This window comes from Haliaeetus albicilla, chromosome 1 (assembly GCF_947461875.1).
Source record: "Haliaeetus albicilla chromosome 1, bHalAlb1.1, whole genome shotgun sequence".
In the NCBI taxonomy this organism is placed as follows: Eukaryota; Metazoa; Chordata; class Aves; order Accipitriformes; family Accipitridae; genus Haliaeetus; species Haliaeetus albicilla.
This window is the reverse complement of record NC_091483.1, coordinates 34563297-34590124: the sequence shown is the minus strand read 5'-3', so window position 1 is coordinate 34590124 and position 26828 is coordinate 34563297. Positions and strand designations below refer to the sequence as shown.

The 26828-nt window shown below is 47.2% G+C and overlaps 2 protein-coding genes across 2 annotated transcripts in view; one reads left to right on the top strand and one right to left on the bottom strand.

Moving 5' to 3' along the window:
* Positions 1-4280: 4280 nt before the first annotated feature.
* REST (RE1 silencing transcription factor) lies at positions 4281-20869 on the top strand. The gene is made up of 4 exons (XM_069784767.1): positions 4281-4406; positions 5734-6644; positions 12198-12281; positions 15378-20869. The coding sequence occupies exons 1-4, from the start codon at positions 4282-4284 to the stop codon at positions 17078-17080; spliced, it is 2823 nt and encodes a 940-aa protein (XP_069640868.1). The 5' UTR covers position 4281; the 3' UTR covers positions 17081-20869.
* NOA1 (nitric oxide associated 1) overlaps positions 19547-26828 on the bottom strand; it is a 25314-nt gene continuing 18032 nt past the window's right edge. Inside the window, exon 7 of the mRNA XM_069784791.1 lies at positions 19547-19683. Coding sequence (XP_069640892.1) covers positions 19595-19683 — 89 coding nt within the window. The 3' untranslated portion in view covers positions 19547-19594. The remainder of the gene's footprint in view (positions 19684-26828) is intronic.

Genomic DNA, 26828 nt, shown 5'->3' with positions numbered 1-26828 from the left:
ATGAGTAGCTAAGTCCAGATAATCACCTGTAAACTGGTATTCTCAAAAACTGACCCTGCATTACATTCATTTTTAGGCAGAAGCGATAACGTGGCATTTCCAGTGACCCTGCAAGGTGGGATAAGCTGGCGCTGCTGACCAAAGAGGAGCTTTTTGGAGAGGTAGTTTTAATAGGTGGTTTTTTACTGATCCTGTTCACCACAGAGATACAGAAACCTTCATGTTGGAAGGAGGGAGGAGATGCCACGGTGGAATGGCTATGAGTCGGAGAATTTCACTGACTATTTGAAAAAAATTATTTATTAGATTCCTGTCATCATGAGACCTGCATATTCTGAAAGCTGTAGAACGAGCTCTTTCTTTAAAGCCAGAATTTCTGAAATGCAAGTGATGCTGCACAGGGCGTGAAATTTTGTCCCATTCTGATCTTCAAACACGAGATGTGTTATAAGTAGCAAATGACACACAAACCAAAACAAATGGAGACCTTTTTTAACCCAGGCAGCAATGCTTTTTCTCCACTAGCACTGAAAGAGAGTCCTTTCAGAGCACAATACTGCAAAGTGTATATACATCATTTGACACTCTGAATAGCTTTTTAGAAATTCAGTAGAGCTGACATTGTATTTTTAAAGCAAGTGCTTGTAGGGTCTATTTTCCTGGCAGTGAAGCAATTAATATTTAAGTTTTTTTAGAACACTGGAGCCATAAACACAGTTTTATAACATTAACATAGACAGTTACAGGAAATTGGCATACTTGCAGAATACAAAAGTTGAGAAATCTGGTCAGACTGGTTTCTGAAAGGCAAAAGAGACCTCTGTTGAAGTGATAAACATTAAAATACTATTAAGATAACATTAATAGGGGTGCTTTCAGAGAAGCCTAAGCAATCTGGTGACTCAAAAAAACCCCAAACAACAAACAGATGAGGAAAACCAGATGGGGGGGGGAAGCTTCCGGGGAATGAACCTAAAAGGGCACTTATGTCAAATCCAATTGTGAAATTATACACGAAGGAAAGAACCTAAGTTCCCTCAGGAACCTCGAGTCATCTAAAATGCTTTAACAGTTCTAAATGTAGCGCCTTTATTTTTATAACAGATGGATGTTAATATTGAAGTATGCTTTCTATTACAAACTCGGTTTGAGCTCCCTGCTCCCCAGCTGATGCAGAATGGAAACAATACATCTTAGTGTTAACGTCAAGTTTCTTGTTTTGGCAGAAGTTTTTATTTACTATTGCATTTTTTTGCAGACATTACAGGCTTTGATGTGGATCATTTCTTTCAGGATACATATTCACTGCAGAATTATCTACATTCAAGCTGCTCGAAAGCATCCCAACCACAAAATAATTGGTCTAGCCACTTCCGTGTTCCGCTAAGATTTCTTGGGGTGCACATGTGGGATTTTTTGGAAAGCACTGGAGAACTAACAGCACTTGACTGCTGGTGCTGCTAAGGAGTGGTGTAACTTGAGTTTTAACCTATAAATCTGATGGGGCAGCTACTACAGTTAAGGGGGTTTGTGAATGGCTCAGACTTGACTTAGGGGCAATGTTCAGCTTTGAGCTCAATGGAGCTTTTCACCGGGAACGCATCCTTTGTGTGGGGCTGGGATAAGGAGAGCATTGAGCAAAGAGCTGCCTGCAAATAAGGCAAGTTCTTCAGGAAGAGGAGTAGGCAACGGCGATGTCAAAACTACTTACAGAAGCTGGACTAAAAGTTGGGTTAGATTTTTTTGGAGCCAATTAGTCTGAGCCAGTCGCATCCGTGTTATTTTGGAAAGGCAAAGCTTTGATGCGAGTCTGTCCTCCCGTGTGCCCAAGTTTCTCTGCCCAAAGAGCAGCTCAGCCCTGTGGCCTGTGTTAACACCAGAGCACGGCTGTGGTCCAAGCACCCCCTCCAAATTGGGGGAAGTTATCCCGAGAACAGCGAAGCAGGAGGAAAGACACAGGGAGGTTGCAAAGAGCCTGATGCTTTGGCAAGGGAGCTCAGGTTAAGATTTTAGGGCAACCTCTTTCAAATAAATACATAACATAATATATATAAATATATATAAATCCATAATATAACACATCTGTATTAAAGAGTTCCTCTTCTGGATGAAGAAAATGACAGGTGGGCATATATGGGGGTTGGAGAAAGGAGCTTGCCCTTGGGAACCAGGGATACATAAGCAGAAGCAGGACCAGCTGGGAAGATTTGCAAGTGCAGTTGGCATTTCTGTAACTGCTAATGAACGAGTCTTTAGCGAAAAAAAAAAGAAAATTATACAATGAAGAAACTCTTCCAGAAATGTAAATTGTAAAAGGCGTTTAAAAATTTTTCAAAAGAGGTGGGAAACATCAAAACTCCTCTAAAACAACTTAGAAAATGAAGCCTTTTTGAAAGAAAGGTTCTTAGGTTATTTATATGCTTTGCCAAGTTTTATTCAGAAGCTTTCTGAAAGCTGGAAGTGCCACGTTACAGTTAAAAAAGCACTGAAGTGATGCGAGAATCCACTTTTATACTTTCCTGAGAATAAACCCTCCAGCATAAAACCCAAATCACCACAGGTCTTCATCAGACACTGAAAAAAAGATGGCAAAGAGCCAACTCATGACCGAACCGTGGCGGTGTTTTAAACCCAAGGGTAACGGCGTGTGCCCGTCGCAGGCGCATTGGCAAGGAGGGTGGCAAGGCACCTCTGGTGCACACCCCAAAACCACTGCTGTGTGGACCAGGTAGGCTCTTACTCACCATCCACAAGTGTATCCATCACACTTTGGGGCGAGTCCTAAAAATCTCGGTGTTTGTCTAAGTATTGATTTAAGTATTTACGCAGGCTTGGATTCTGACACAGATATAAGCGCCTCTGGAGGAGTTACTGGGCTGCAGTCTGCATCCCGCGGTCTGGTACGCATGGCCTGACCCCTGCACCTGTACTGCTCGATTAAATGAAATACCGTACAGTCGCTTTGAAGCCAAACTCCTCTACCCTGCCTTACGGGGGATTGGTTCCATCAGAGCCTCTACCAACGATGGTTAGGAAAAAAAACCCCAACTTTCAAAACCCCGGGAAGAAAACGGCACATGAAATCCCTCAGGATTCACCTGTGGGAGAAGCTTCCAAACGTTTTGCAACTTGAAATGCGGTCCGGGAGTATCGGCACCAACTGGGGTCAGCTGTGCTGAAATTCCTGTTGGGATACAAACTAAACAGGGATGGATCAGGGATGCTCCTTTGATACCCCATTTAAATACATGACAACATATCTGACAGAGTGCCTTTACCCTCCTTCACCAATTCCTGACGTAGTTTGAATTCTCCAGTTATTTCTGTACCTGGGAAAAACCCTGTTTGCTTTCCCCAGTTCCTGAGAAGTTTCCGCTTTGCCAGCCCGGGAGGCTGCCCCCGTCTCTGTGCCCGCTGCCCATCCGGGCAGCAAATCTCGTTTTTAAGTTGGCCGGAGCAGACAAGGAGAGGGTTTTCTGCAGCCTCCTGGCGAGGTCAGCTCATTAAGCACTCGGCTCCTGCTGAAAAATCGGCTCAACCCCCGAGGAATTTCAGGCCCAAGGTGACTTTTCAGACATTAATGTGGAGGAGCCGCGGGAGAAGAAAAAAGAACCACTGGGAAGTTTGGGTTCCTCATTGGGGATTGGAATTTGTCGTCGACCCAACCTCGGCCCGGCCGCTGTCCTTGCGCTCCCGGTGGTCATAGGGACCCACTGCCACGAGGCAAGCACACGGCCGGGCTCTGCGACAGCGACCGCCCGGGGTTTTCTCCTGGATTTGGGACGAAGAGCAACCTCCGCGGAGGCCCGGGCTCCTACAGCTGCTTGAGGCTCTTTACATTTCACGGGCGGTTCGGGCAACGCTCGGTCGCCCGGCCCCTGCCATGGCAGGGCACGGTGAACGGTGGCGCCACGGGCAACACCACGGCGCCACCGGGTTCAGCTTTCTCTTCCCCGAACGGGACAAAGGAGAGCACGGCGGCAGCGCAGCCGGGCACCGACAACACACTCCCCCCCGCCCCCGGCTGCCGGTTCTGCCCCTGAGGACGAACCTTCTCCTCGGGTGGAGGCCACGAACGCCACCGCCGGGGCGTTCCCCCGTGGGACCACTCGGCGCCCCACCCCCGCTCTCGGGTCATCCCGTCGGCCCCGGCCCCTCCCGCGGCCCCGCGCCGCCCCCCCCCGCTCCCCCAGCCCAAGGCCGCGGCCGGGGGCGGGGCGCGCGGCGCCAGTGGGGGCGGGCGGGGCGGGGCGGCGCCGCCGCTGCGCGCTGTGTGCTGGAATGCGCGGCGCCTCCCGCCGCGCCGCCGCCGCCAGCAGCGCCTCCCCGCCTCGCGCGCGCCCGGCCCCGCGCGCACCGCCCCGCGCCCCGCAGCAGCCGCGCGGCCGGGCGGCCCCGCGCCGCCGGTGAGTGCGGCGGGGCCCGGCGGGACCCGGGCCCGGGCGTGTGGGGGGGGCGGAAAGTCGGGGAAGGGGGGGGGAGTCGGGCCGCGCCGGGCCGGGCCGGGCCGGGCCGGGCCGGGCGAGAGGCGCTGTCCAGGGCTGATCTGCGGCCGGCGGGCGGGCGGGGGCGGCCGGGCCCGGCGGGGCGGGCCGGGCCGCGGGGGGATCAGCACCACGGCTAAGGAGCCGCCGCCGCCGCCTAAGCCGCGCCGGCCGCGGGGGCGCTCGCCGGGCCTCGCCGCCGCCGGAAGGCGATGCCGATGCCGCCGCCGCCGGGCGGGCCGGGGCGGGCGCAGCCCCAGGCCGCGGGCCCGGGCGGAGGCCCGAGCCGCCGCTCGCCCTCCCGCCGCCGGGCACCGGGTGGGCGCGGCGGCCGTGACCTTGCCGGTACTGAGCCGCTTCCCCCACCCCGCGCCCCCGCACCGGGGCCGCTGCCCTGCCCTGCCCTGCCCGCCGCCGGGGGGCGGGGAGGGAGGAGGAAGCCGAGCGCTTGCCTCGCCTCCCGTCCCCGCGGACCGGCGGCAGGGGGAGCGGAGGGGCGGCCGTGCCCGGCCAGGCCCCCCGGCGGCGGCGGCGGGCCGGCCGGGGGCGGCGCGGGGAGGGCCGCTTTGTGTTGGGCAGGCAGAAAATGGCCGCATGCCTGGCAGGGAGGGAGGGCGGCGGCGGCAGCGGGGGCACGGCCCGGCCCGGCTCCCCCGGCCGCCTCCCCCGGCGGATGTGCGCCGGGCCGCGGTGGGGCGGCGGCCGGGCCGGGCCGCCCCCTTTTGTTGGCAGCCTTGGGCTCGGCGGGGTCCCTCGGGCAGCCGGCAGCCGGGCGGGGGCCGTCGGCGGGGCCCGGCGGCCTCAGCACCCACCCGCGGGCGCCTGCGCCGCCCCCGGTACCTGACATGGCGGCCTCGCGGGAGCTGCTGGGGCCCGGCGGCCCCCGTGGGAGCGGGCAGCGCTGCGACCCGGCCCGGAGCCCGGCCCGGGCCCTGCGGGACCAGGGACGTGGGACCCCGCTGTCAGTGGCCCCGGGCCCGGCCCCCGCACGCCGGGATCCTGCGCCGCACGTAGGGCGGAACCGAGCAGCCCTGTCGGGAGAGGAACGGGACCCCCGCCCGCCCGCCGAGGCCGAGCGCAGTCTGTGGTAGGGGGGAAGCCCTTGCCCCGGGCTCTGCTTCCCGCTGCCCCAGTGCCTCGGCGAAGGGGTTTAATCTTCTGGCGTTACCCGGAGGGGCTGCTTGGACAGCACGAAGCAGAGGAGGCTTCTCCAGGTGTTCTTACAGGTGTTCCTTGTCTCTTCCAACAGAATCACTGCCATGGCAACTCAAGTTCTGGGACAGTCTGGTGGCAACAGCCTCTTTCCTGGCGGTGCTAATATTGGTATGGCATTGTCCAATGACATGTATGACTTACACGACCTTTCTAAAGCTGAGCTGGCAGCTCCTCAGCTTATTATGTTGGCAAATGTGGCCTTGACAGGAGAAGTCAATGGCAACTGCTGCGACTACCTGGTTGGAGAAGAGAGGCAAATGGCAGAACTGACAACGGTGGGGGACAGCAACTTCTCAGACAGCGATGGAGAGGGCATGGAAGATACCCAGGCTGCGGAGAGCGACCGCGAGGCACCTGAAAATGTGGAATTAAGCTCTCTTGAAGTTCCTAGTGTGGAAACCCAAGGTGCAGCTTCTTGCCCCCCTCCTAAGACTCCCAGTGTGGACAAAGATGTCTCATTGGAAGCACCGGGTACTCCAGAAAGCACAGAGGACAAGTGTAAGAACTTGAAGAGCAAGCCGTTTCGTTGTAAGCCTTGCCAGTATGAGGCAGAGTCTGAAGAGGAGTTTGTGCATCATATCAGGGTTCACAGTGCTAAGAAATTCTTTGTGGAAGAAAATGCAGAAAAGCAAGCCCAGGTGAAGGAGTCTGATTCTTGCACTGCAGAAGAGGTGGATTTCTCTAAGGGCCCAATCCGTTGTGATCGTTGTGGCTATAACACTAACAGATATGATCACTATCTGGCTCACTTGAAGCACCACAACAAAGCAGGGGAAAATGAGAGAGTCTACAAGTGTACCATATGCACTTATACTACTGTCAGTGAATACCACTGGAAGAAACACCTAAGAAATCATTTTCCCAGGAAAGTGTATACCTGCTCACAATGCTCCTATTTTTCAGACAGGAAGAACAATTATATTCAACATATTCGAACTCACACAGGTAAGTCCTTCGTCTTTTTTGATTTCAGCACGATAAAAGTACTGAGAAACTGTGATGAATGAAGCAAGCTGAGAGTCTTCTCTTTGCAAAGTTCGTTCCACCCCAGTAAAGCTCTGTGCTCTCTCCTCTTGTTGCTACCAGGTTATAGCCTCATGGAAGTGTGGATTTGGTTTGAGCTCCAGTCTGCAGTCCTAGAGGACTGAGAAAACCTTTCAATGTCAGGGGCCCAAGAGGAGATGAAGAGCTTCCTGTTCAGTAATTTTCAGCCAGTTTTTTGAAGAGGGCATGACAAAGTGTGTCTGTGATGATTGTCAGGTTCTACAACTCGAATGCCTGATGTACTGTAAAAACAAAACAAGCAGGTTGACAGAAGGTGCCGAAGCCACATAGGTAGTTTTGAAAATGGTACCTTCAGACTGAGCTGAAACTTGGCTAAACTGTAATTATAGAGAAGAAAGAGCTGATACACACGTGCAAAGGAGCCCTCCAGCATCTACAAAGTCAGCATAAGAGTTGAGTAGTGTTCCCAGTGAATGAATTCCTCTTAATGTACAGGGGCCTCGTTTTTTCTAAGGTCTGCATCCTTGCAGTAGCCAGAAGTAGACACATACTTCTGCCGGCCTATAGGAAGCCCTCGAGGGAGTCTTTGGCCTGATTTCCTGTCTTCTCCTAACCTCCGTTTGTAATCGTCTCAAGGAAAAGCATGAGGCCCCTTTCTACTCTGGTTTATACCAAGTGGAATCAGACGACCTTCCATGTTGCTGCCATCCTGTGAGCTGGGGCCACAGGTGATTTAGGAAATACCTTGCTTTGTATCAGAGAGCCTTCCCAGCCTCTCACCTGGGGAGTCCTGAAGCGTACCCAAACTTAAGACTCCTTCCTAGGAGGGGACGGCGTAGCCACCTCACCTCTTTGGTCAGTGAGGGAGAGTTGCTTTGCCTCCTGATCCCTTTTGTGAAAGCAGGAGGGCAGTTCAGACTTTTCTTGCAGCTTCTCAGAAGCTTTTATTTCCACCTTGTCAAGGCTTTCTGAGGAGAGGGCAGACTTGCTAACCATCCTCTAGTGTGCTGACCTGACTCGGTTCGCCTTTATTGTAGGCTGTGCTGGCTGAGCAAAACACTGGGGAATTTCTCCTTTGAAGTCATGTTTTGTCACAGCAGTGACATGAATCGTTTGGAGGCTTCAGTTCAGTTGTCTGCAGCTGTCTGGAAACGGAGGGCTGGGCTCAGGCAGCCTCAGGGCTGGGCTTGAGCTCAAGTGTGCAGAAGTTTGTGTTTGTCAGCATGCTTTAGTATCTGCTTTGATGGGGTTGGGAGGGTCTGCTGGGCTTTTTAGTACGTTAAGACATATTCTTCTTTTAACAATAGCCACGTGTTGTTGTTTAGAGGATACCATCAGTTTAAAAAATCAGTCTTGTCTAAATATTTTTTTCCTAAACAAGTAAACAAAGGTTATTGTGAGTGATGTTAGGAAAATGGTGTCGTTTATCCTCCAGTTTGTTTTCTTTGTGTGTATTGTGTGACATAACAGGAAATAGGCCAGGTAAAAAATGTCAAAATAATAGGAGAAAAAACTAAATAAAACATCCGGGGAACTCATGGACAAATGTGAGCCTATGCTGTGGTGCCTGTCTGTTTTACATTTGTCTCAACTTTAAATTCATCCTTGCTTGTGTTTGTACATGACATTAGGTCCCCCCTCTGATCTCTGAAAGCTCTTGTTGAGTTTACAGGAACTAACCATGAAAGCATGTTTGCTGAGGAAGCGCTCTGTTAGCGCTGCATTTGACCAATTTACCAGTGAACTGTACTAAAACTCAAACTAAAAAAAAAAAAAAAAAATCAAGCATGTTAAACTATGTAGGATATTGTCCAGTTCCTCTTTTCTGCTTTAAAAATAGTGGTGCAGTCAAGGTTTCTGGTTCTTTGGTTTGCCATGTCTTTTCATTATTTTAATTAAGCTGAAATGAGTGGTTATCATTTCAGCATTTTTTAGTCCACCCTGGTAGTTGTTTCTTTGCTAGCTCTTAACTAAAAAGTTAAGATCTTTCAGCCAGTTCTCACTTGGTAAAAATCTTTCAAATATGTTAGTAGACATGATTTAGGAATGTGCCTCATTTCCAGTAACATTGATTTTGTGGGGGAGAGTGTTGAAGCTAAAGGAAGAGTATTAGAAGAATGAATAAGCTACCAGCAGCTGCATTTATACACCAGGCTAAAACTTTCTGCTGCTATTAATGTGTAATCGATTGCCTTAAAAAAACAGAAACAAAACCACAAAGCACAAAAAAACCTGCAAACAAACAAACAACCCCCCAAAAAACCAAAAAAACACCCACAGATGTTTTATAGTCAAAAGTATTTACAGACTGTTAACATAACAGAATTGAATTTAATAAAAACTGTCTGAAGGAGACTAAAATATTTTTGGATTATAGTTTTCATTTAAAACTTAAGAAAAATATTTGTTGGAGAAAAGGTGAGATACATATGTGCTTCATGTTCTTCCTGTTTTATGGGTTCAGAATGTTGGAAGAAAGTTGGAATTGTTTGTTTCTTTGGTTTCCTGATTGCTAATAGGTTAAATAATTTTGGACAGACACTTTTCTTTCTCTCCCATTTTTTTGTACTTCACCTGACTTTTTTCCATGGGGGAAAATGCCTCCTTGCAGATAACTGGATTCTGCTTTGTTTGAGCCATGCAGTCTTCTGAAACACTGACTCTGTACAGAGTGTGGTTTCACAGGAGCAAATGCTCTGCTGCTGTTGCTGGAGAAAGGCAGTCTCCGTTTTCTGCCCGTATCCTGGAACTGGTTGATTCAGCTCACTAAAATGGCAGTAAAATATTCCTTTCCTCTTTCCCAGGTTGGTTTTCTGCTGGTTAGTGAACTGAATCGACTTACTAAGGACACATACAAATGCCAAAGCACATGGCCAGGAGCAGGGAAGGAGGCTGCATACTGGTACCTTACATGGTGGGAGAAACACCTATCCTCTGCATGTTTGGGGACCACGGGGAGGCAGGCAGAGGTTATCTGCTTGTCTGTTGCTTGCATCCATGTTGGAAAGCAGGTGTCCATGAACCTGCCCTGTACTGGAAGATACCTTGCAGCTTGTGACAGTGCTTGTGTGGCAGGCTGCTGACAAATATGGGGAACCTTAGGCAGAAGGGTGTTTTAAGAACCCTGCAGAGGGTCATAAGCTTGTCAGCTGGGAAAGCTACATGTGGAAGAGCCTGTCTGCTGCTCAGGACCGGGTGGCTGGAGATGTTCAGGGCCATCCTTTCCTCTGCTGATGGGGCAGAAAGGACCCTTTGTGTCAGGGACAGATCTACCTGGGCTCGTTTGTGCTCATTAGACCTGTTAGACCAAGTTTTGACTTGATTTACCCCATCAACTATCCACACTGCTGATCCTGGAACTGTAGTATGTGCGAGACAGTGCAGCATTGTTCTCAATTTTTTCCATTTTACTTGTTAGAAGCAGTTTCCAGAAAACTTAATTGAAAATCATCTGCAGGGCTATATAAATAACATATCTATTTCAGGCAGTCGCAGTGTTCAGTGCCTAGCTTTGGCCTGTCTTTTTTTTTTATTTTGGTTATCATAGGGGCTCTTTCTTGCTTGCCACTGTGTTGGAAGTTTGATGGAAGCAGTTTTGTTTCAAGCAGACAGAACTTTTAACGGCATTACAAGAAAAGCTTTATAGAGAGATGACCTTAAACTTGTTCACTGATGTCAGTCTGCCTGTTCATTTGCATAGAGCTAAGTGCCTGCTTAAGCTTTTGCTAGGTTGGGGCTTATTCTTTAAGTGTCTTGTGGAGATGTTTTTTTGGTGGCTTGTTTGCATATAATGAGTTTGTAAAACTACAATAAAAATCCTTTGGGGAATAGCATTTTATAAAACAGCCCTTACAATGTAGCCATGCATTTAGTTCTCAAGTGGCAATAACACATTTTAAATTAGTTGCGTTCATCGTACTTTAAACCTAGTATGTTTTGTTGCTGTGCCCTCTATAAAATACCTGAAAGAAATCCTTTTCCATATTCTTGACGTTGTAGGTAACTTTAAATAGATGGAATTTCAGGTAATGGGACGAAGACATGACTGAATATTCCAGGACCTTTGGCCACATATTTTCAGATTGTAAGGAGTCCAATTTCTTTATAACAAAAGGACTACCCTCCCTTGTACATGACTTAATCTTACTGTGTGTATTGCACCAATCTCCTACCTTGTTTTAACTGGAAAGGGAGGGGGGTGATGGTTGTTAGGGTGAATTTACCTTTAAACTGCTGATCTAATCGAGAACGATAGTCTGAATGTTTGATGGGAGGAAGAAATGTGGGATTAGTCTGCATTACAAAGACTGCTTCTACTGCTGTTTTGGCAAAGGCCAGCAGTGGAGCCTTGCTGCTGCAGATAGAGCTATGCCTCTGAAAGTGAACAGATAGCCTGTATGCAGGGCTTTTGCTGACATCCAGGTCTCAGTGATTTGGAGAGCACATTGGTTGTATGCTTCGAGTGATGTAGCGAGATGCTGTAGTGTAATTCCGGCTATGACTTGTATAAATATTACAATCAAGTAACTTACTTTTCCCTTCCCAACTTCACTCCCTTCTTCTGTTGGGGGTATCCACCTGAGACTAAAAAGTGTTACAACTTGTAGTGGAGACAAGGCCACCTAGATCACTCAGCTGTGCTAGGAGTTTGGGGCAAACACCCCAGGTACTTATCTGGACCTGCCTAAGAGATGTTAATTCTAAAACTGTCGGTCTTTATTTGGGGCTTGCCTTCACTTGAAAAGAATTTTCAGGTATCTTTGTATTGATGATTACACAAGCTAGCTGTCCCTTGTGGAGACCTAATTTATGACAGGTTAGTTTCCATTAGTTCTCCAGAAACAATGACTCTGCAAGGCAGTGGAATTTGAGTCTTCAAAATAAATGTTGCTGCTACCCTTGAGCTTTTGCTAGCAGCATAGTTTCACTGAGCAGGGCATCATGCTTTTCCATGGTCCAAGCTAATTTCACTCTGCCAATAAAACTTCAGAAGTAAAGACCCAATCTCTATCTGTGTTTATGTTCTGGCAAATCCACGCTGAATGGATGGTTGCTCCCCATCTTAATCCAAATTAAATACAGAGGTTTCAGGTAAGGTGTATGTGAAGCAAGAACATACCTCGTTTCTTACAGGGTCTGTATCTTTTGTGCATCTTCTGAGTGCTGGGAGAAAATACTGTAGGGAAGTCAGCTCTGGTGGCTTAGGGCTTCTTAAAGGTGGCTTTCCTCATCACCTTTTGCCTGAGGTTACCATCTGACCCCAGATGGACATGAGGATGTGCCTCTCTCACATTCCGCCCCTTCACTACCCTCGTTCATAAGGCATGACACGTTGCACTGGTCTAGCATATGCTTCCCACTGTGTCCCTTTGCTGAGGTAATGTGCCGTCAGATACAACTTGGGGATCTGTGACAGCCTCATGTGTGTGGCTCGGTCACCAAGTTTGGGAATCAGCTGTGTTTCAGTAACTAATTCGTTGTTTGTTTTTGCAGGAGAGCGACCCTATCAATGTGCGATGTGTCCTTATTCCAGCTCTCAGAAGACCCATTTAACCAGGCACATGCGCACCCACTCAGGTTGGTAAGGGGCGGCAGCAGCATGACTCAGGAAAAGGGGTTGTCACAGCACGGTTGAAGTCGGAAGGGACCTCTGAAGGTCATGTGGTTCAGCCCCCCTGCTCAAGCAGGGCCACCTAGAGCAAGCTGCCCAGTTCTGTGTGAGATGTCATCTCTCCAGTACTGCCTGAGCTTTAGCTCCTATTTTAACAGGGAAGGTTGTCTTTACCTGCTAAGGAAATGCTGAGTGTCATTAATAAAGGTGATAACAGGGGAATATATCTTTTCTCTCCCTTTTAATTTCCAGGGTGTATTCTGAGGTTCATGGGGCTGCTCTAGTAGTCCTAGTAATCTAGTAGCAAATACAACATTGTGATGATACAGGAACAGATTCTTGTCTTCCATCTGCTGCCATAACTCAGTTCAAATCAATGAAGCTGGGAAAATTTTGAGCAGCTGAGAGTCTCCTCTGTGGTGTCTGCAATTTCATCTCATCCAGGGGTTCCTAGGGAACCTTTGGCTTTTGCTTAGTATTACGGAAAGGTATAAAATAGTGTCTGCTTATGGCAAGGAGACACACAGAGGAGAAAAAAGCAAACTCAGAGGGTGGTTACAAGTGACTCAGTCTTGTGGCACTAAAAGCCAAACTAGCAATTTTCACTAGCCTTTATTTCCCACTACTGGTCATAAGCTGTGGTGTGATAAACATCGGCTCTTGCTGTCTTGCAAATCTCTTTTTTTGAATGAATTAATAGCATTTTTGTGAGTTATAATAGCATAGGCATGCTAGACACAAGCACCAGTTGCCCTTTGTGACCCTCGTAGGGTAGTTCAGGTACATCTCAGCCTGTGCTTTTGGTTTGCTGATATCTCAATTGACCAGACCTAGGTGAATTCCTAATCCTAGCAAACAATACTGAAGGTCTCCTGAACAGTACTTGTTTCAATTTCAATAGATGAAGCTTTTAATTGAAACCAGAAGGCAGGTGATTTTAACTGTAGTAGAGGGCAGGGGGTTGGACCCATTAAAAATAGCCAGCTTTAAAATGACATGCCAGTATTTTGGTCTGAGAATTTTGTGAATGAAGTATTCTGCTTCCAGAAACAAAAATCATTTTTGTCTGAACCCCTGGTCTAAATGCAAATTTGCAAATGATTTAGTCAATACTGAGCCTGGAAACCATTTCATGAACATTTTATTCTCCCCTTGTCTGTGCAAGGAAGTCTCAAATCCAAAGGAGATGAGGAGTGGGATCTGCCCTTGGCCCTTGACTCAAAAGTCTGGGAGGGAGGGTGTGAGCTGTGCTGACAGAAGTGGGAGGGCACATGAGACTCTTGCTATCAGGAGTGTTTTATTAATAGCTCTCATAACTTGTATTGCATGTTGTGCCGCATTGCCCAGGCAGCTGAACCTTTTCTGTGGCAACTTCTGGACTCCTGCAGTTCACAGGCTGGCCTTTTAAGGCAAATGGGTGCTAGAGCTTTCTTCAAATGTCAGACAGTGAACCACAGTGGTTTAGAGCCTACTTCACAGCTGTATTCTTAGCCATCTTGGTACACATCCTTTCCACTTGTGCAACAAAACCCCTGGATTTAGTAGAGGTGATGGACACAAGCTCTTTGAGTTATCCTGTTGCAGCTACTTCTGAGCCCTCTGTGCAGTTAGACCAGCTCATTCATGTGCATGTAAGAGAGAGTCTGTTCTTGTCCTCACTCTGTAACATGGAAACTGTTCCTTGAAGCGTAGGCGATAAATGTCCATACTTGTGGCAAGGATGAGCAGTGAAGCACATCAGGCTTAAACTTGTGGAAAATGTCACCAGGAAGTGGGGGGAAAAAGGAAGGAAGGAAGGAAGATAGGCTGAAGATGATAGGGAATCAAAGTAACCCTTCTTTAAATAACGAAGAGATGCTGCAGGCAGATGTGAAATGATCTAGACTCTTAAAAAAGTGTCCCCATCCTTCCTGCCAGGGAGGCAGCACAGTCTTTTATAGAGTTTACGAGGACATTGCAAATCAGCCATGTGGCTAACACACAGACACCATAGTCACAGTGGCTTCATCTTTGCTGCAGGCTGCAGGTTTCCTGAGTTGTGCTGCAGAGGAGCAGCATGAGTAGGGGCAGTGTCGGGGCAGTGGGTTGCAGGGGTGGGAGAAGTACTGTTGTACCATGAGCAGGAGGGGCTGGAGTGGATTTTCAGCATACTTGAGAAGTGGCACACATTAGTTCTGCAGGTCAGTTTTGAGATGCCGGTTCAGAGCTCAAGAGCATCCCAAATTCCTCAGCTGAATGCACATGCACAGATGTTCTCAATGTATTTCTGAACTTGAGTTGTTGCACTAGAAGTGTTTTTCCTATTTGCTTTGATGTGTAAGTGGAAAGCCACTTCTGCTGCAGGGGCATGCACTAAGCAGAACATTTCAGGAACATTTCTGCAAGACTGCTTGCACAACTGTAAATGCAGGTTTCAGTAGTAACATGATGGCTTTGGACTGCATCTGGTTGGCTTGCCAAGAGTAGCCTGCAGCCAGTGTGTCACGTGTTTGAGACACCTTAACAGCGAACTGAATTATCAGAGGTAAAGATCATCTGAGCAGTGTGCCCTTTTCACGTGCTTTGTTTTTTGCTAGCTTCTTTTCCCTCATTTCTTTTTCAATGCAAACATGAAGTATGCTAAATCTGTGTAAAGTTGGACTTTTTTGAAACGTTTGTGTGAAACTGCTATTCATCAAATGTTACATTTCCATTTTTCTACAATGCATTCAATGGACCAGTTGGGTATGGATTCCATTTGCTAATATTACTGTAGAGAGATCTCTGCCGGTATGTATGCATAGCCAGAACCTGTGACTTTACTGCTTGTTTGGTTTTGGATCCCCTTCTTCCCAACCCTCATCCCTTCTCTCTTTTTTGTATTTTGTTCTTGGTGTCTTGTGAATGTGTTTGTGACTTGTGGATTTCTTATGTTGACTCCACTTAATTTTAAAGGTGCATGGATAATTTTTTTTTCCCTTTTTGAGTTTCATATTTCTGTATCTATATTAGCGGGAACTGATTGCCCCTCCACCCCCATGCTTAATAATCACCATCATTCCCTTCCACCCTTCCTTCCTTAGGTGAGAAGCCATTCAAATGTGATCAGTGCAGCTATGTGGCCTCAAACCAGCATGAAGTAACTCGTCACGCAAGGCAGGTTCACAATGGGCCGAAGCCTCTGACTTGCCCACACTGTGATTACAAAACAGCTGACCGCAGCAATTTCAAAAAGCACGTTGAGCTCCACGTCAATCCGCGCCAGTTTCTCTGTCCTGTTTGTGATTATGCAGCATCTAAAAAATGTAACCTGCAGTATCACATCAAATCGAGGCATCCAGATTGTTCTGACATCACCATGGATGTTTCAAAGGTGAAGCTACGGACTAAAAAGAGCGAAGCTGACTTTTCTGAGAGCATTAATGACAAAGCAGAGAAGGAACAAATGAAAGGGGATTCAGCTGCAAAGAAAACTGAGAAAATTGTGAAAGTGGAGAAAAAAGATAATTTGGCCAAGGAAAAGAAACCGACGAGCAATGTTTCTGCAGGCCAGGTGACAACCAGAAGTCGGAAATCGGCTTCAGAAAACAAGGAGGTGGATATTAAAACTGAGAAAAATACTGAGAAAACATGTAAAACAAAGAAGATCAAAAGAAAGGCAGAGGCTGAGGTAACTTCCTCAAAGCAAGAGCCTGTAAATGATACCTCAGCAGTAATAAAAAAGAAAAAGAAAGTGGAAGCTAAACCCAGAGACTGCCAGGAAGCTCAGAAAAGTGACATTGTACCAGAGGAGGACCCTAAAAAGCAAAATTCTTGCCTCAAGAAAAACAGAAAAAAGAAAGCTCTGAAAAATAAGCATGGTAAGAAAAGCGGTAAACTCGATCGGGAGAAGATTGAGGAAGAGGAGATGCCAGATGAGTGTCATGTCATGGAAGAAGATGGATGCATGAAGCCTGACACTGAGGGCAGCGACCAGAAGGAGCAAGATCCCACTGACACAGCAGCATTAAACAATGATATTGGTCATGCTCTGAAGGGGGAGAGCACTGATCCCAAAGGAAGCTGCGTGCAAGACCCAGGGCAGCTTTGTCTGCCAGCTCAGGATGCAAACACAGAAGATAAGGTAGAGGACCAAGAAATGCTTGCTGCAGCAGGAGAGAGCAAAGACACTGTTGGTGAAAAAGAGGAGCAGAGAAAGGCAGACAGAGGGGAAGACACTTGTTCTGAGGAATCTTCCCATGCAGCGTCTTCTGAAAAAAGCTTGGATGTGCCCATGGATGTGGTACCAGATCTGGCGCCTGAGAAGGAGCCAGAGGAAACTTTTGTGGCCGAAACTGTGAGTAACTCAGACCTGATGGACCTGACCAAGACATGCCTGCCAGCACCAGAGCCAACAGAAGATGCCGTGCCGGCACCTGTGCCCCCAGAAGGGTGTACGCAGAGCCCTGAAGTAGCTCTGGCCTTATCATCTCCGAATAATACAGCAGTGAATGAATCTCAGGAAATGGATGAGGATGAGGGCATCCACAGCCACGAAGGCAGCGACATAAGTGACAACATATCAGAAGGAAGTGATGACTCGGGGTTAAATGGTGCTCGCTCCGTACAAGAGGAAACAAGTCCAAAGGCATCACAAGGAGCTGCAGACACCACAGTGGCCAGGGAGAACTATGTGTGCATTTTTTGTGACCGCTCATTTAAAAAGGAAGGTGAATATAGCAAGCACCTCAATCGCCACTTAGTCAATGTGTATTATCTTGAGAAGGCAACAAAAGGGCAGGAGTAGAAATAGCTGTGGTTTGGGGGAATCATCTTTTGTAAGATCTTATACAGCTTATGTACAGATATTGTAGATTTATTTTTTTTTAAGCACGGTTTGCTTTAGTGTCTGCATTGGTTTGTTTTTTGGTTTAGTTTTTTTTTTAAGTTGAAAATATTTTTGACAACTTTTTGTGTAATGGTGAACTCATTAACTATTGGATCTCTTCATTAGAGAAGGCAGGTAGGGTGTATGAGGTTGTAAAGTCAGTGTAAGCTTCTAGTCTCTTAGCTTATGCGATTCTTTTATAAATTGAGTTTTAGGAAGAAGACTGTAGTTAACAATACACAAGTTGGATGTTTATAGAGCCATTGGCATTAGTTGCTTTTTGTTCTAGCAGCCAACTCCTTCTCTCCCTCCCCTCTTCCCTTCCCCCTTTTTTTTTTAGTTCTTCTTGATGTTCCAAGTGTTAAGCTACTTGATGGTTTTTCTACCAGGAAGATAGCTTCTATTACATAAAGAGCACTTTGTAAAAGAAGTCAAAGTTGGCTAGTGATGAACATAACTGTTTAAGATAATTATAATTGTGAACGTACATTTCAGATCCCCTAAGTGTGAATGGTGAGCCAAAATTTGGGAGTAGTCCTTCCAACTTTTGATTGGAGAACCTCTGTCTTGGTTAATATCTTAATGACTATGATATATAATTGGTTTTGTTGAGGGGGAGCAAGTCTGTTACTTTTAATTTCTGCCTTTTTTTTTTTTTTTATTGTGCTTTAAGGGCTTAAAATATTGCACATTGTTTTTGATTTTTACCTATGCAGTTTAATCCTTTAGGAATAGCGCTTGTGCAGTACATGTACACTTTATATATGCATGTTTGGTTTTGTTTGTGTAAGATTTTTTTTATTTGGAAAGGTTCAGATTCGTTGCTTACCATGGGACAGTTTTCTCTGATGCTTTTTACTGCAGATTTTTCTTGTTTTCCTGGGATATTATTAGTTGTGCATGAAGCTGAAATTATGAACTGCTTGGCTAGATATTTTTGACTGGCTTTAAAATTGTATAGTTCTTGAGCAAAAGGATACCAATGCAATTTCAAAACACTATTTTATAGGATTTGTTTTATCATGGAAATGCCACTTCTGATATTTTGAATACACATACAGAGTAATAAATACTAATTTATAATTTGGGATCACCAGACAGGAAAATGCTCACTTTCAGTGGAAATGGTCTGCAGATTCTGCAAGTCCAGCTGTGATGGTGATTTTTTTTTTTTTCCTGCCTCTTCATTTGTGTGGTGGACAGCAGTCAAACTTCACAAGCTTAAAAAAAATAAAATAGTAGCAGTGATATAAGTATGGTTCAACATCTTGCACACCAAGAAAACAAATAAAGGTAAATCAACTGGTAAGCAACAAACCTGGCATTAAAAACTGTAGGAATTCCTGCTCCTTATTCATTCAAGTTGCATTTAATAAAATCATCCTGCTTCCGTGCAGAGAGAAACTCATAAGTGATCAGATTGTCATCTTGGGTCTACATGTCATACCAGGAGTTTTTAATGCTAAACAGAATAAATTTCTGGCACACACAAACAGGGGAGGGATACTGCTTATAGCCAACCAGTGGCAAAATGTAAACAACCTCCAAACCAGCAGGGAAAAAGCAAAACCCTCCAGTCCCTTCTGTGCGCTCTTCCGACTGTCATTAGCTGCCTTTCCTGTGGGAGCAGTTGCGGGCAGCTTAGCTTCTCTGGTTGTCAACTCCAAAGAAGCAAATTTGGAGGCAGGTGTTATTTCGAGAGTGGAGTTGAGGAGCTCAGATGGTATTTGTCAGAGTACTTCATGGCAAATACTCTCACTGTAAGCTCAGGAATAAACCCTATTCTTCTCTGCATGTCCCCACAGCATCTTCCCCTCCAAACAAACCCACTGCCTTGAATGAATAGAGAGCAACAGTGCTACATTGCTTCTGCTTTTGGGAGAGATTGGTAATAGGAGGCCAAAGATTTGAGAGGGAAGGCATCCCTCGTGGCAGAAATAAATTGTATAATGTATAGTGAGTTTTTGTTTGCTTAGATAGTGTTCAATCCTTACCTTGGCTGCGACAATCATTGTCAACTGAAGATCAAGTTGCAACTATATTTATGTTAAACGTTAAGAAAATAAACCTAGTTGAATTGTTTTCCTAAACAACCAGTTGTAATAGTCTTAGATGTATTTTTTTCTTCATAATAGTATTTCCTTTATATAAATGTTGCCACCATTTGTGAGCGATGTGAGCTGGGAATTCCAGTACTGTGTAGAGGTTTTATAGCTCTCTCTCCATATCCTTGCGAAAAGCCTTTGCCATCTTGTGAGAGACTGCAAGAACTTTAGCTATGTTCAAATAAACTTGTGGACTGGCCTGATAATTTTTTCCTCGTTGTTTTTAAATGAAAATAATGGTGTTGACTGACTTTAAATGTCTCTCTATGAGATTAAAAACAAAGATGTGGTTCTCTGGGATATTCTGCTGCACATTTCTGTGAAGTGGTCAAGGTTTCAATGCTTGATCTGACAAGAACTGTTTGAAGACGACAGTCGGCTCCTGTTTGGCAGTGTTTCTTACCACAAGATTAGAAACTGAAAATAAATTATTAACATATTAAGAAGAAGAAAAGTTGATTCTTTCTATCTGAGACCCATCAACAATGTCCTGAAATACCTAATGTTGGTGCAGAACTGTGTTGGAATTCTCTGCTTGGTTAAGACCAAGGTTTTGGAGTATGTTATGGTAAAGCAGCAAGGATGTAATGCATTATGTGTACCTGAAATGTTAGACATTGCTAATACTGAGTATTTGAGCTGGGGTGCAGGTCAGGTAACCCACCATACACGGTGGTCTTACATTGCTGTATCTCCCTTTAAACAATGCCTTTTTTTTTCTTTTTCAATATTCTTAAATTATTTTGTGTTGGTTTTGCCAATGCTAGCATTTTTGTAGTTTCTTGGCAATAATACTTGTACGAATGTTCAACCTCCAATATGTGGTTGGAAGGATTAGCACACCGCTACCCCTACACTGCCAGCCCTTGGTTGAGCAATGTGGTGTTTTGGGCTTTTGCTGTATGAATCTATACACTCAAAGTAACTGCCCTGAGACATGGTCTAGAAGTGGGTAGCTAGGCATTAATAATCCACGATACCATGTAATTGCTATTTCTGGATTTTGATGGTCTAGGCTGGAACTTTAGTTGTTTAAAGAAGAATGTTTAACAACTGACAGGCCAGTTAAGATATGGTAACATCATTGATTTCAACAAATTTAATTGATTTCAACAGATTTAATGTAGCTGAAAGGTATTAAATCAAATTCAAGAGTTTTCTTGAATGTCAGTTGTGTAGATATGTGGTGTGCATACAATATTAACAGAATCCAAATAGCTAATGGAATTGTTTCATGTGTATATATATTTTCCCCCTCTAAAATTACACTAGCTAACAAACTTTTGTAAGCTGGCATGGAAACATGTTTATGATGTTTAGTTGCACCATGTTTGATGCTTTTACAGTGCAATACTTGTATTCTCTGAATTAAACCAAAGGTAATTTTTTTTCATGCTCTCTCTACTGTAGTGCATGACAGACTTTTCTACGTTTGTAATAGATGTAAAACAAACCAGATCATACATCCTGTTTTTACCTAAAACATGTACAAGAAGTCTTTGGTCCAAAATGTAGTATAAAGTTAAACTAAATTGCATTATATTAACCCTTACAAGTGTATTTTCCTAAGCATAGTTATGATTAAATAAACTTTATTAAGGAACTTGCAGCTTCTATCTCCCACTTATTAATGGCTATGAAAGCCATTTTTAACTAAAGGCAGGAGCAGTGCAAGCATTGTTGACAGAGCTCTTCAAAACCTCAAGCCAGCACGGTCCGGGGGAGCAGGTACACGGATGCCATGTGCGGGCGCACGCAGACTTGACTGCAGACAGGGACAATGGCTCCAGAAATAGGTTCTTTTTCCATCTCAACGGTACTGTATTCCTTTCCCCGCCCGCTTCGGTGAGGGCAGGGCACAGGGTGGGAGATGCATGCATATGGATGAGGCTCAAACTTAATGCTGGACCTGTTTGTGACTTAGAAGGACAGGCCCGATGGGCATGAAAGGCATATTCCCTGCCAGGTGAGAAGAAATGCAACTTGATGGAAGCTGCGGAATTTAAATTTGAGCTTCAGAGGTAATGCAGGTGGCAGTTCCTCCTGCATTCCAAAAGGGTCTCTGGTGCTGTCTCATTTGGGGAATTAACATAGCTATAAAAATTGTCACCCATCATCCCTATGGCTACAATACTGTCTATATAGATACTGAAAATGTCTTGAGAGCTGTCCAGCCCTGTATAGCCTGCAAGGGTGACTTTTCATCTCTCTGCCAGCCTGGGCTTTTTACAAAACCTCAGCTGGATTAGCCCATGATTCTAACTTGCCTTGTAGGGCTTGGTCATTCTTACCTCCTACTAACACAGAACAATTCCTGTTTGCCAAGGGACCAAGGCAAATGACAGTTAATGAACTTGTGGGGATAGTTTTATAGGCAGCTGTGGCAGCTTTCAACAATTTGGGACGTTCCTAGAAGCTTAAGAACTGAGCTTTTGTCTTCTCTGATTAGATGTTTTCTCATAAGCAATGCCCCCTGCCAGAGTCATCTTAGTCTGTCAATGGGAATTTGGGGTTTTGAGCCATGCAGTTAGTCGTCAAGCAGCAAAGATCAGAGTGCGCTGCCATCATGGGACATAGCCTTGGAGGGCCTGTCATCACCTGGGTAAGGGGCAGGTTTTGGTTTGCTCCCCTTGAAGTCTTGCAGATGGCGCATATGCAGTTTATGGTAAAGCCAGTGTAAGGGCAGGGAACCTGAGCCTGCCCACGGACTGCAAGGGAGGTGCTCTGAGAGCGTGGCAAAGAGACGCAGGCAGGGTCTGGGTACTTCTGCGCCTCTGCCTGTGCTGTGTGAGTTAATGCTTTCAAACTGGATCGATAGAGGAGGCCCTGCCCTTTGTACCACCAGCTGGTGCTGCCCCCCACCCCCAGGAAGGTGTTCTGGGAACAAACTAGCTGAAACAAGAAGACCACAAGTGGGTTGGCAACCTGAGAAACCATTTTCCTTTAAACCTGCAGTCAGGTCATCCTTATCTTTGACTAGCTCCTTGCACCGTGGTAGAAAACCTGCTAGTTTTTTCCTGATAGAAAACCAGAATAAAACCTGCTAAGCTGAAAGCATGCTTAGATGCTGCTTTATGCTACAGAACTGGGTAGCTGAGCACAAGTGCATGACTCTGTGGTACCTTGCAGGCCGGCATGAGCTGCTGCCCACACACTGAGCTGCCCAGAAGGTGAGTTAGTTCAAGTGGGGGATGGCTTAGCTTACTGCTGGCTTCTATGGGGACAGAACAAGCTCATGTCTTAACTCAGCTGCCTTATTCAGGCTTTGCTGATGCTTTGCAGGAGCCAAAATGCTAGGTTCCTGACTTTGGTGGTTGGGTTTTGGTTTTTAAAGCTTAGCCACGCTGATGCAAGTGGCTTTACCTTGTTCATGTACAGTATAACCTATACATCGGAAAAGGCAATTCTAAAAGGGTAAAATCCTTCCCTTGGCCAGCCTGTATTTTTAAGCTTGGTAAATCGAGTTCCCTGCATCTCCCTCCTTTGCTGGACACCCCAAACCTGCAGTAAGGCAATGTGGTGGCAGTGCTCTGACAGCCTCGGGCTCAAGCCAGGTGGCTGAACCTGTCCCTTGTCCACGGGCTGGTCGAAGGAGTCATTCTTGGCTTCCTTTAGCCCTGTATTGGTCAGAACACTCAAACTGCTGTCATCTGCAGCAGAGGCTATGCTGGAGGTGAGGGGACAGATGAGGTTTGTGGCTGGGTTTGTTGTTTCCATCATGAACAGGCAAAGCAGGATTGCAGCAAAAAGTTGACTGGGAAGATGGTGACCGGTCCCTTGGTGGGGATACCGGGGACATTCATTGGCAGTGCCTTGGGTGGTTAGAAAGCGGCAGGACCACCTCCTGAGTGCTGGCGCAGGTCGTGCTGCCTTACGCAGGGACTCAGGATGCCAAGGGGCAGTAATTTTTAAGTGGAGATTTCAGGAGCACATGCTTGCAGCATAGCACGCGCTTGCACCGTGCACCTAACATGCAGCTGCGGCATTGCAGGCATGCACCCCGCGCTCGCAGCACAGGACACGCTCCCCAGCTAACACATGGGCAGCATAGCACATGTTCGCCTGCCCTCTGACCTGGCCTGGCTGTTTGCACTCTGTTCAGCATCCCTGAGCCCTGCAATCATGGAGGAAAACCAAAAAGAAGGCTGAACCCCTTTCCTGTCGCTGTGCTGGGGATCCTGGTTTTAATAATGGGCTCATGTGCTGCTCTAGTCCTTCCAAAAGGCACTAAGCCCTTCACCTGCTCAGAACTGGCCAGAATAACCTTGATGGTTTGAGGGCTTTTTTTTTTTCTTTTTCTCCTCTTTCTTGATTCAGTGCTGCCTGGTGAGGCTGGACTGGGGACCTGAGGCACTGAATAATTCAAAGATGTGGCCACAGCCACACCATGGCACCCAGTATGTGGCATGGGACATTACCACCAACTCATCCTCAACAGCAGCCAGTCATGAATTCCCCCTGGTATTTCAGGACACTGCTAGCTGACCTGCACGGACACAGCTCTCCTCTGCCGCCGGAGGAACCACCGGGACGGGTCAATGCACTGCCAAGGCATGGACCCACCATAAGGTTTCTGCTCCAGCACCAGTCATGTTGGGCAACCCCCAGCAGTTTAGCTACAAGATCAGTGAAGACAGTTGCTGGTGAGGGAAGTTTATGGGTAATTGCAAGCTGTGAATCACAGGAAAATCAGCAGGAAGCAGATGCTCAAAACTTCTGGTCCATTAGGCTCCCAGCCCAATGCACCTCTCCCCACATTACAGGCTATTTTGGGAGTGTTAACAGTGGGCAAAATTTCAAACTTTACATAGGACTGGTTCTGCTCTTGCCATGAAAAGCAGTGGCCATTTTCCTGGGCTGGAAGTCCCCTGCCATGAGCAGCTCTGAAAGGGAATAGCCACTGGGCAGAGAAAGGAAGCTACTTTTTTTTTTTTCTTTTGGGTGAGCTGGTGCCACATTGGATGCGTGCCAAAGCAAACCAGCCCATGGGCTCCCAGCCGTGGTGGCACATCCCTGCTTGCAGGGCATCGGGGAGGTGCAGCCATCCCTTGCCTGGCGCAGTTCTGCACGCCACACTGCCCAGCTCCGACCCAGCTCTGCACTTTGCCGGGAAGTTGAGGAGCACTCCCGTCCAGGTACACAAACACCCCCGGGTGCTGCAACCCCCTGCCAGCTCAAGGGCACTGCCAGCCAGCTTTAGCTGTTACATGTTCCAATCGGTCCTCTACCTGTATTTTAACCGCCCCATCTGAAGCCGTGAGCTGTTTTTTTTGTGCAGTTCCCCAGCAAACTGAGCGGTTCTGCTGAATACATTCTTCTGGAGCTGCTATAAATGATTGCACCCTGCTAGTGCACACTGGGACACCCATGAAGAGCAGACTTTCCCAGGGGGTTGGACCTTCCAAGCCGTCTCCTTATGCCTCAGTTTTGCACAGACTCAAACCACCTTTGCTTTTGGCTCCTGTGCTAAGATTAAATTGGTTGTTGTCCACAGGCACGGTAAAAATTGTCTTACCTTTCAGGCTGTCTGGCATAAACCAGACACGAACCCTCCCTTTGAGAAAAGTTTCCAAGCAGTCTTCAGCTCCGGTGTAATTCAGCCCTGGGAGCTCATAAAAGCCATGTCTATGCTTTCATTGAGGCACTAATTGCTGCCACATTACAACCCCCTGCATGCCGAGGTTTATCATATGTCAGGAGCACCCATTTTTGTTCCCAGCTGGGGCTCTTGCTAGCCGGCTGCTGCTCTCACGGCACAACACGGCTTTTGCAAAAGCCCTTCAACATCTGCCTGATGCTAGGCCCCTGCGCTGCCCCAGCTCGCTGCTTGCACATCGGGGTTGGACACAAAAGGATGCTGGGCAGGCGAGGCGTGCATGCCCCCTCCCTGCACATCCCCATGTCGGCAGCAAGCCTTTTCTCCTGCGTATACCTCTGGCACCCTCTGAGCCCAGTGCAGGTCACCTGTCCTTGTAGATAGGCTTTTTGGGTTTTTTTGAACAACCAGGGGACCTGCTACACCAGACATTCACCTTGGCTGCAATTTTTCACATCCAGCCCCTGGGCTGAGGACCACCGCTGTAAGGAGAGGCAGGTCTTCCAGTTACTCTTCCCACATGCGGAGCTGTTTGCCTTTCATGTTGTGTCTTTCCCAGACATATAGCAGCAGAGGAATGTTACGGGAGATGCCTGGCTTGGATTTGTCAAGCTAGTTTTAACAGACCGCAGCCAGACCCCTTTCCTGCCTCCCAGTTTAGCTGAGCACGCCGTGCCTTTTTCCATGCCTGCTTTTCCAGGACTGCTCCACATAACCCTGACAAATGAGGAGCTGCAACCTTCTGTTTTCCACTGTTTTCTCCCCCACCATTAAATCAAGTGTGTTACCCACACAAGACAGGAGACAGGTTCTCCTCAAGGCACAAAACATTGTGTATCTGTGCGATGGTGTAAGTAAAAACGGATGCCTGTGGTTAGCTCTAGTTGCTGATGTCATTTTAGGCAGCAAGATGGGGCTAGTGCCGGGTTTCTGCAGGCTGGCCCTGTTGAGCTGTCTAACGTAGCTGCAGTGCAGGCTGGTGAAGAGGCATCCTTAAGCATCATCCAAACTAAAGCAACTTCTCCAGCCCAGGCTGCACACCCACAAAGGAGCTCACACACACACACAGCGGTGGGAGCGGGATCCCAAATAATGCCCTGCCTGGCTACTCCCAGGCCCATCATTGGGACCATCAAAAGCCCATCTGCACAAGCCTAGAGCTGCCCAGGGGCACAGCACGGACAGAAACCCAGCTGAAGGACTCCTGAGGAATGAACACCCTTTCAGGGCTGTGTTTGCAGAGCCATCAGCCCCTCTGTCCAGGAGTGACACCCATCACAGTCAGTCTTTGTCTTGGGGGGATCTCATCAATGTTTATAAACACCTGAAGGGAGGGTGCAAAGAGGACAGAGCCAGGCTCTTCTCAGTGATGCCCAGTGATAGGACCAGAGGCAATGGGCACAACCTGAAACACAGGAGGTTCCTTATGAACATCAGGAAACACTTTTTTACTGTGAGGGTGACTGAACACCGGCAAAGGTTGCCCAGAGAGGTCATGGAGTCTCCATCAGTGGAGATAGTAAAGCCCCTCTAGACACAGTACTGGGCAGCCTGCTCTAAGTGGCCTTGCTCGAGCAGGGGGGTTGGCCCAGAGGACCTCCAGAGGCCCCTTCAAGCTCAGCCATGCCATGAGTCTGTATGTCATGGGAGCTCTCCAGGTCACCTTTTGGGCTAAGGAGGATCACTGTCTAGGGGCGTGGGACACACCAGGGAATGCAGGGGAACATTTTGCACAGGACTTATTCAGGGGAAGAATCAAAGGTGGGAAAATGGAGGGATTTAGGTGATTTGGGGAACAGGTGTGGGAAATAATAGAGGGGTAAGGGGATAAAGAGGGCTAGTTATGTGTAAACAGTTGGCTAGTCAGTACACTTGTCTGGCCATGCCCTGCACCTCACTAGCACAATCTAACCTGTGTCCTTATTAAATTCCTTTCTAACATTCTTGGGTGAGGGCTCTGTATTCT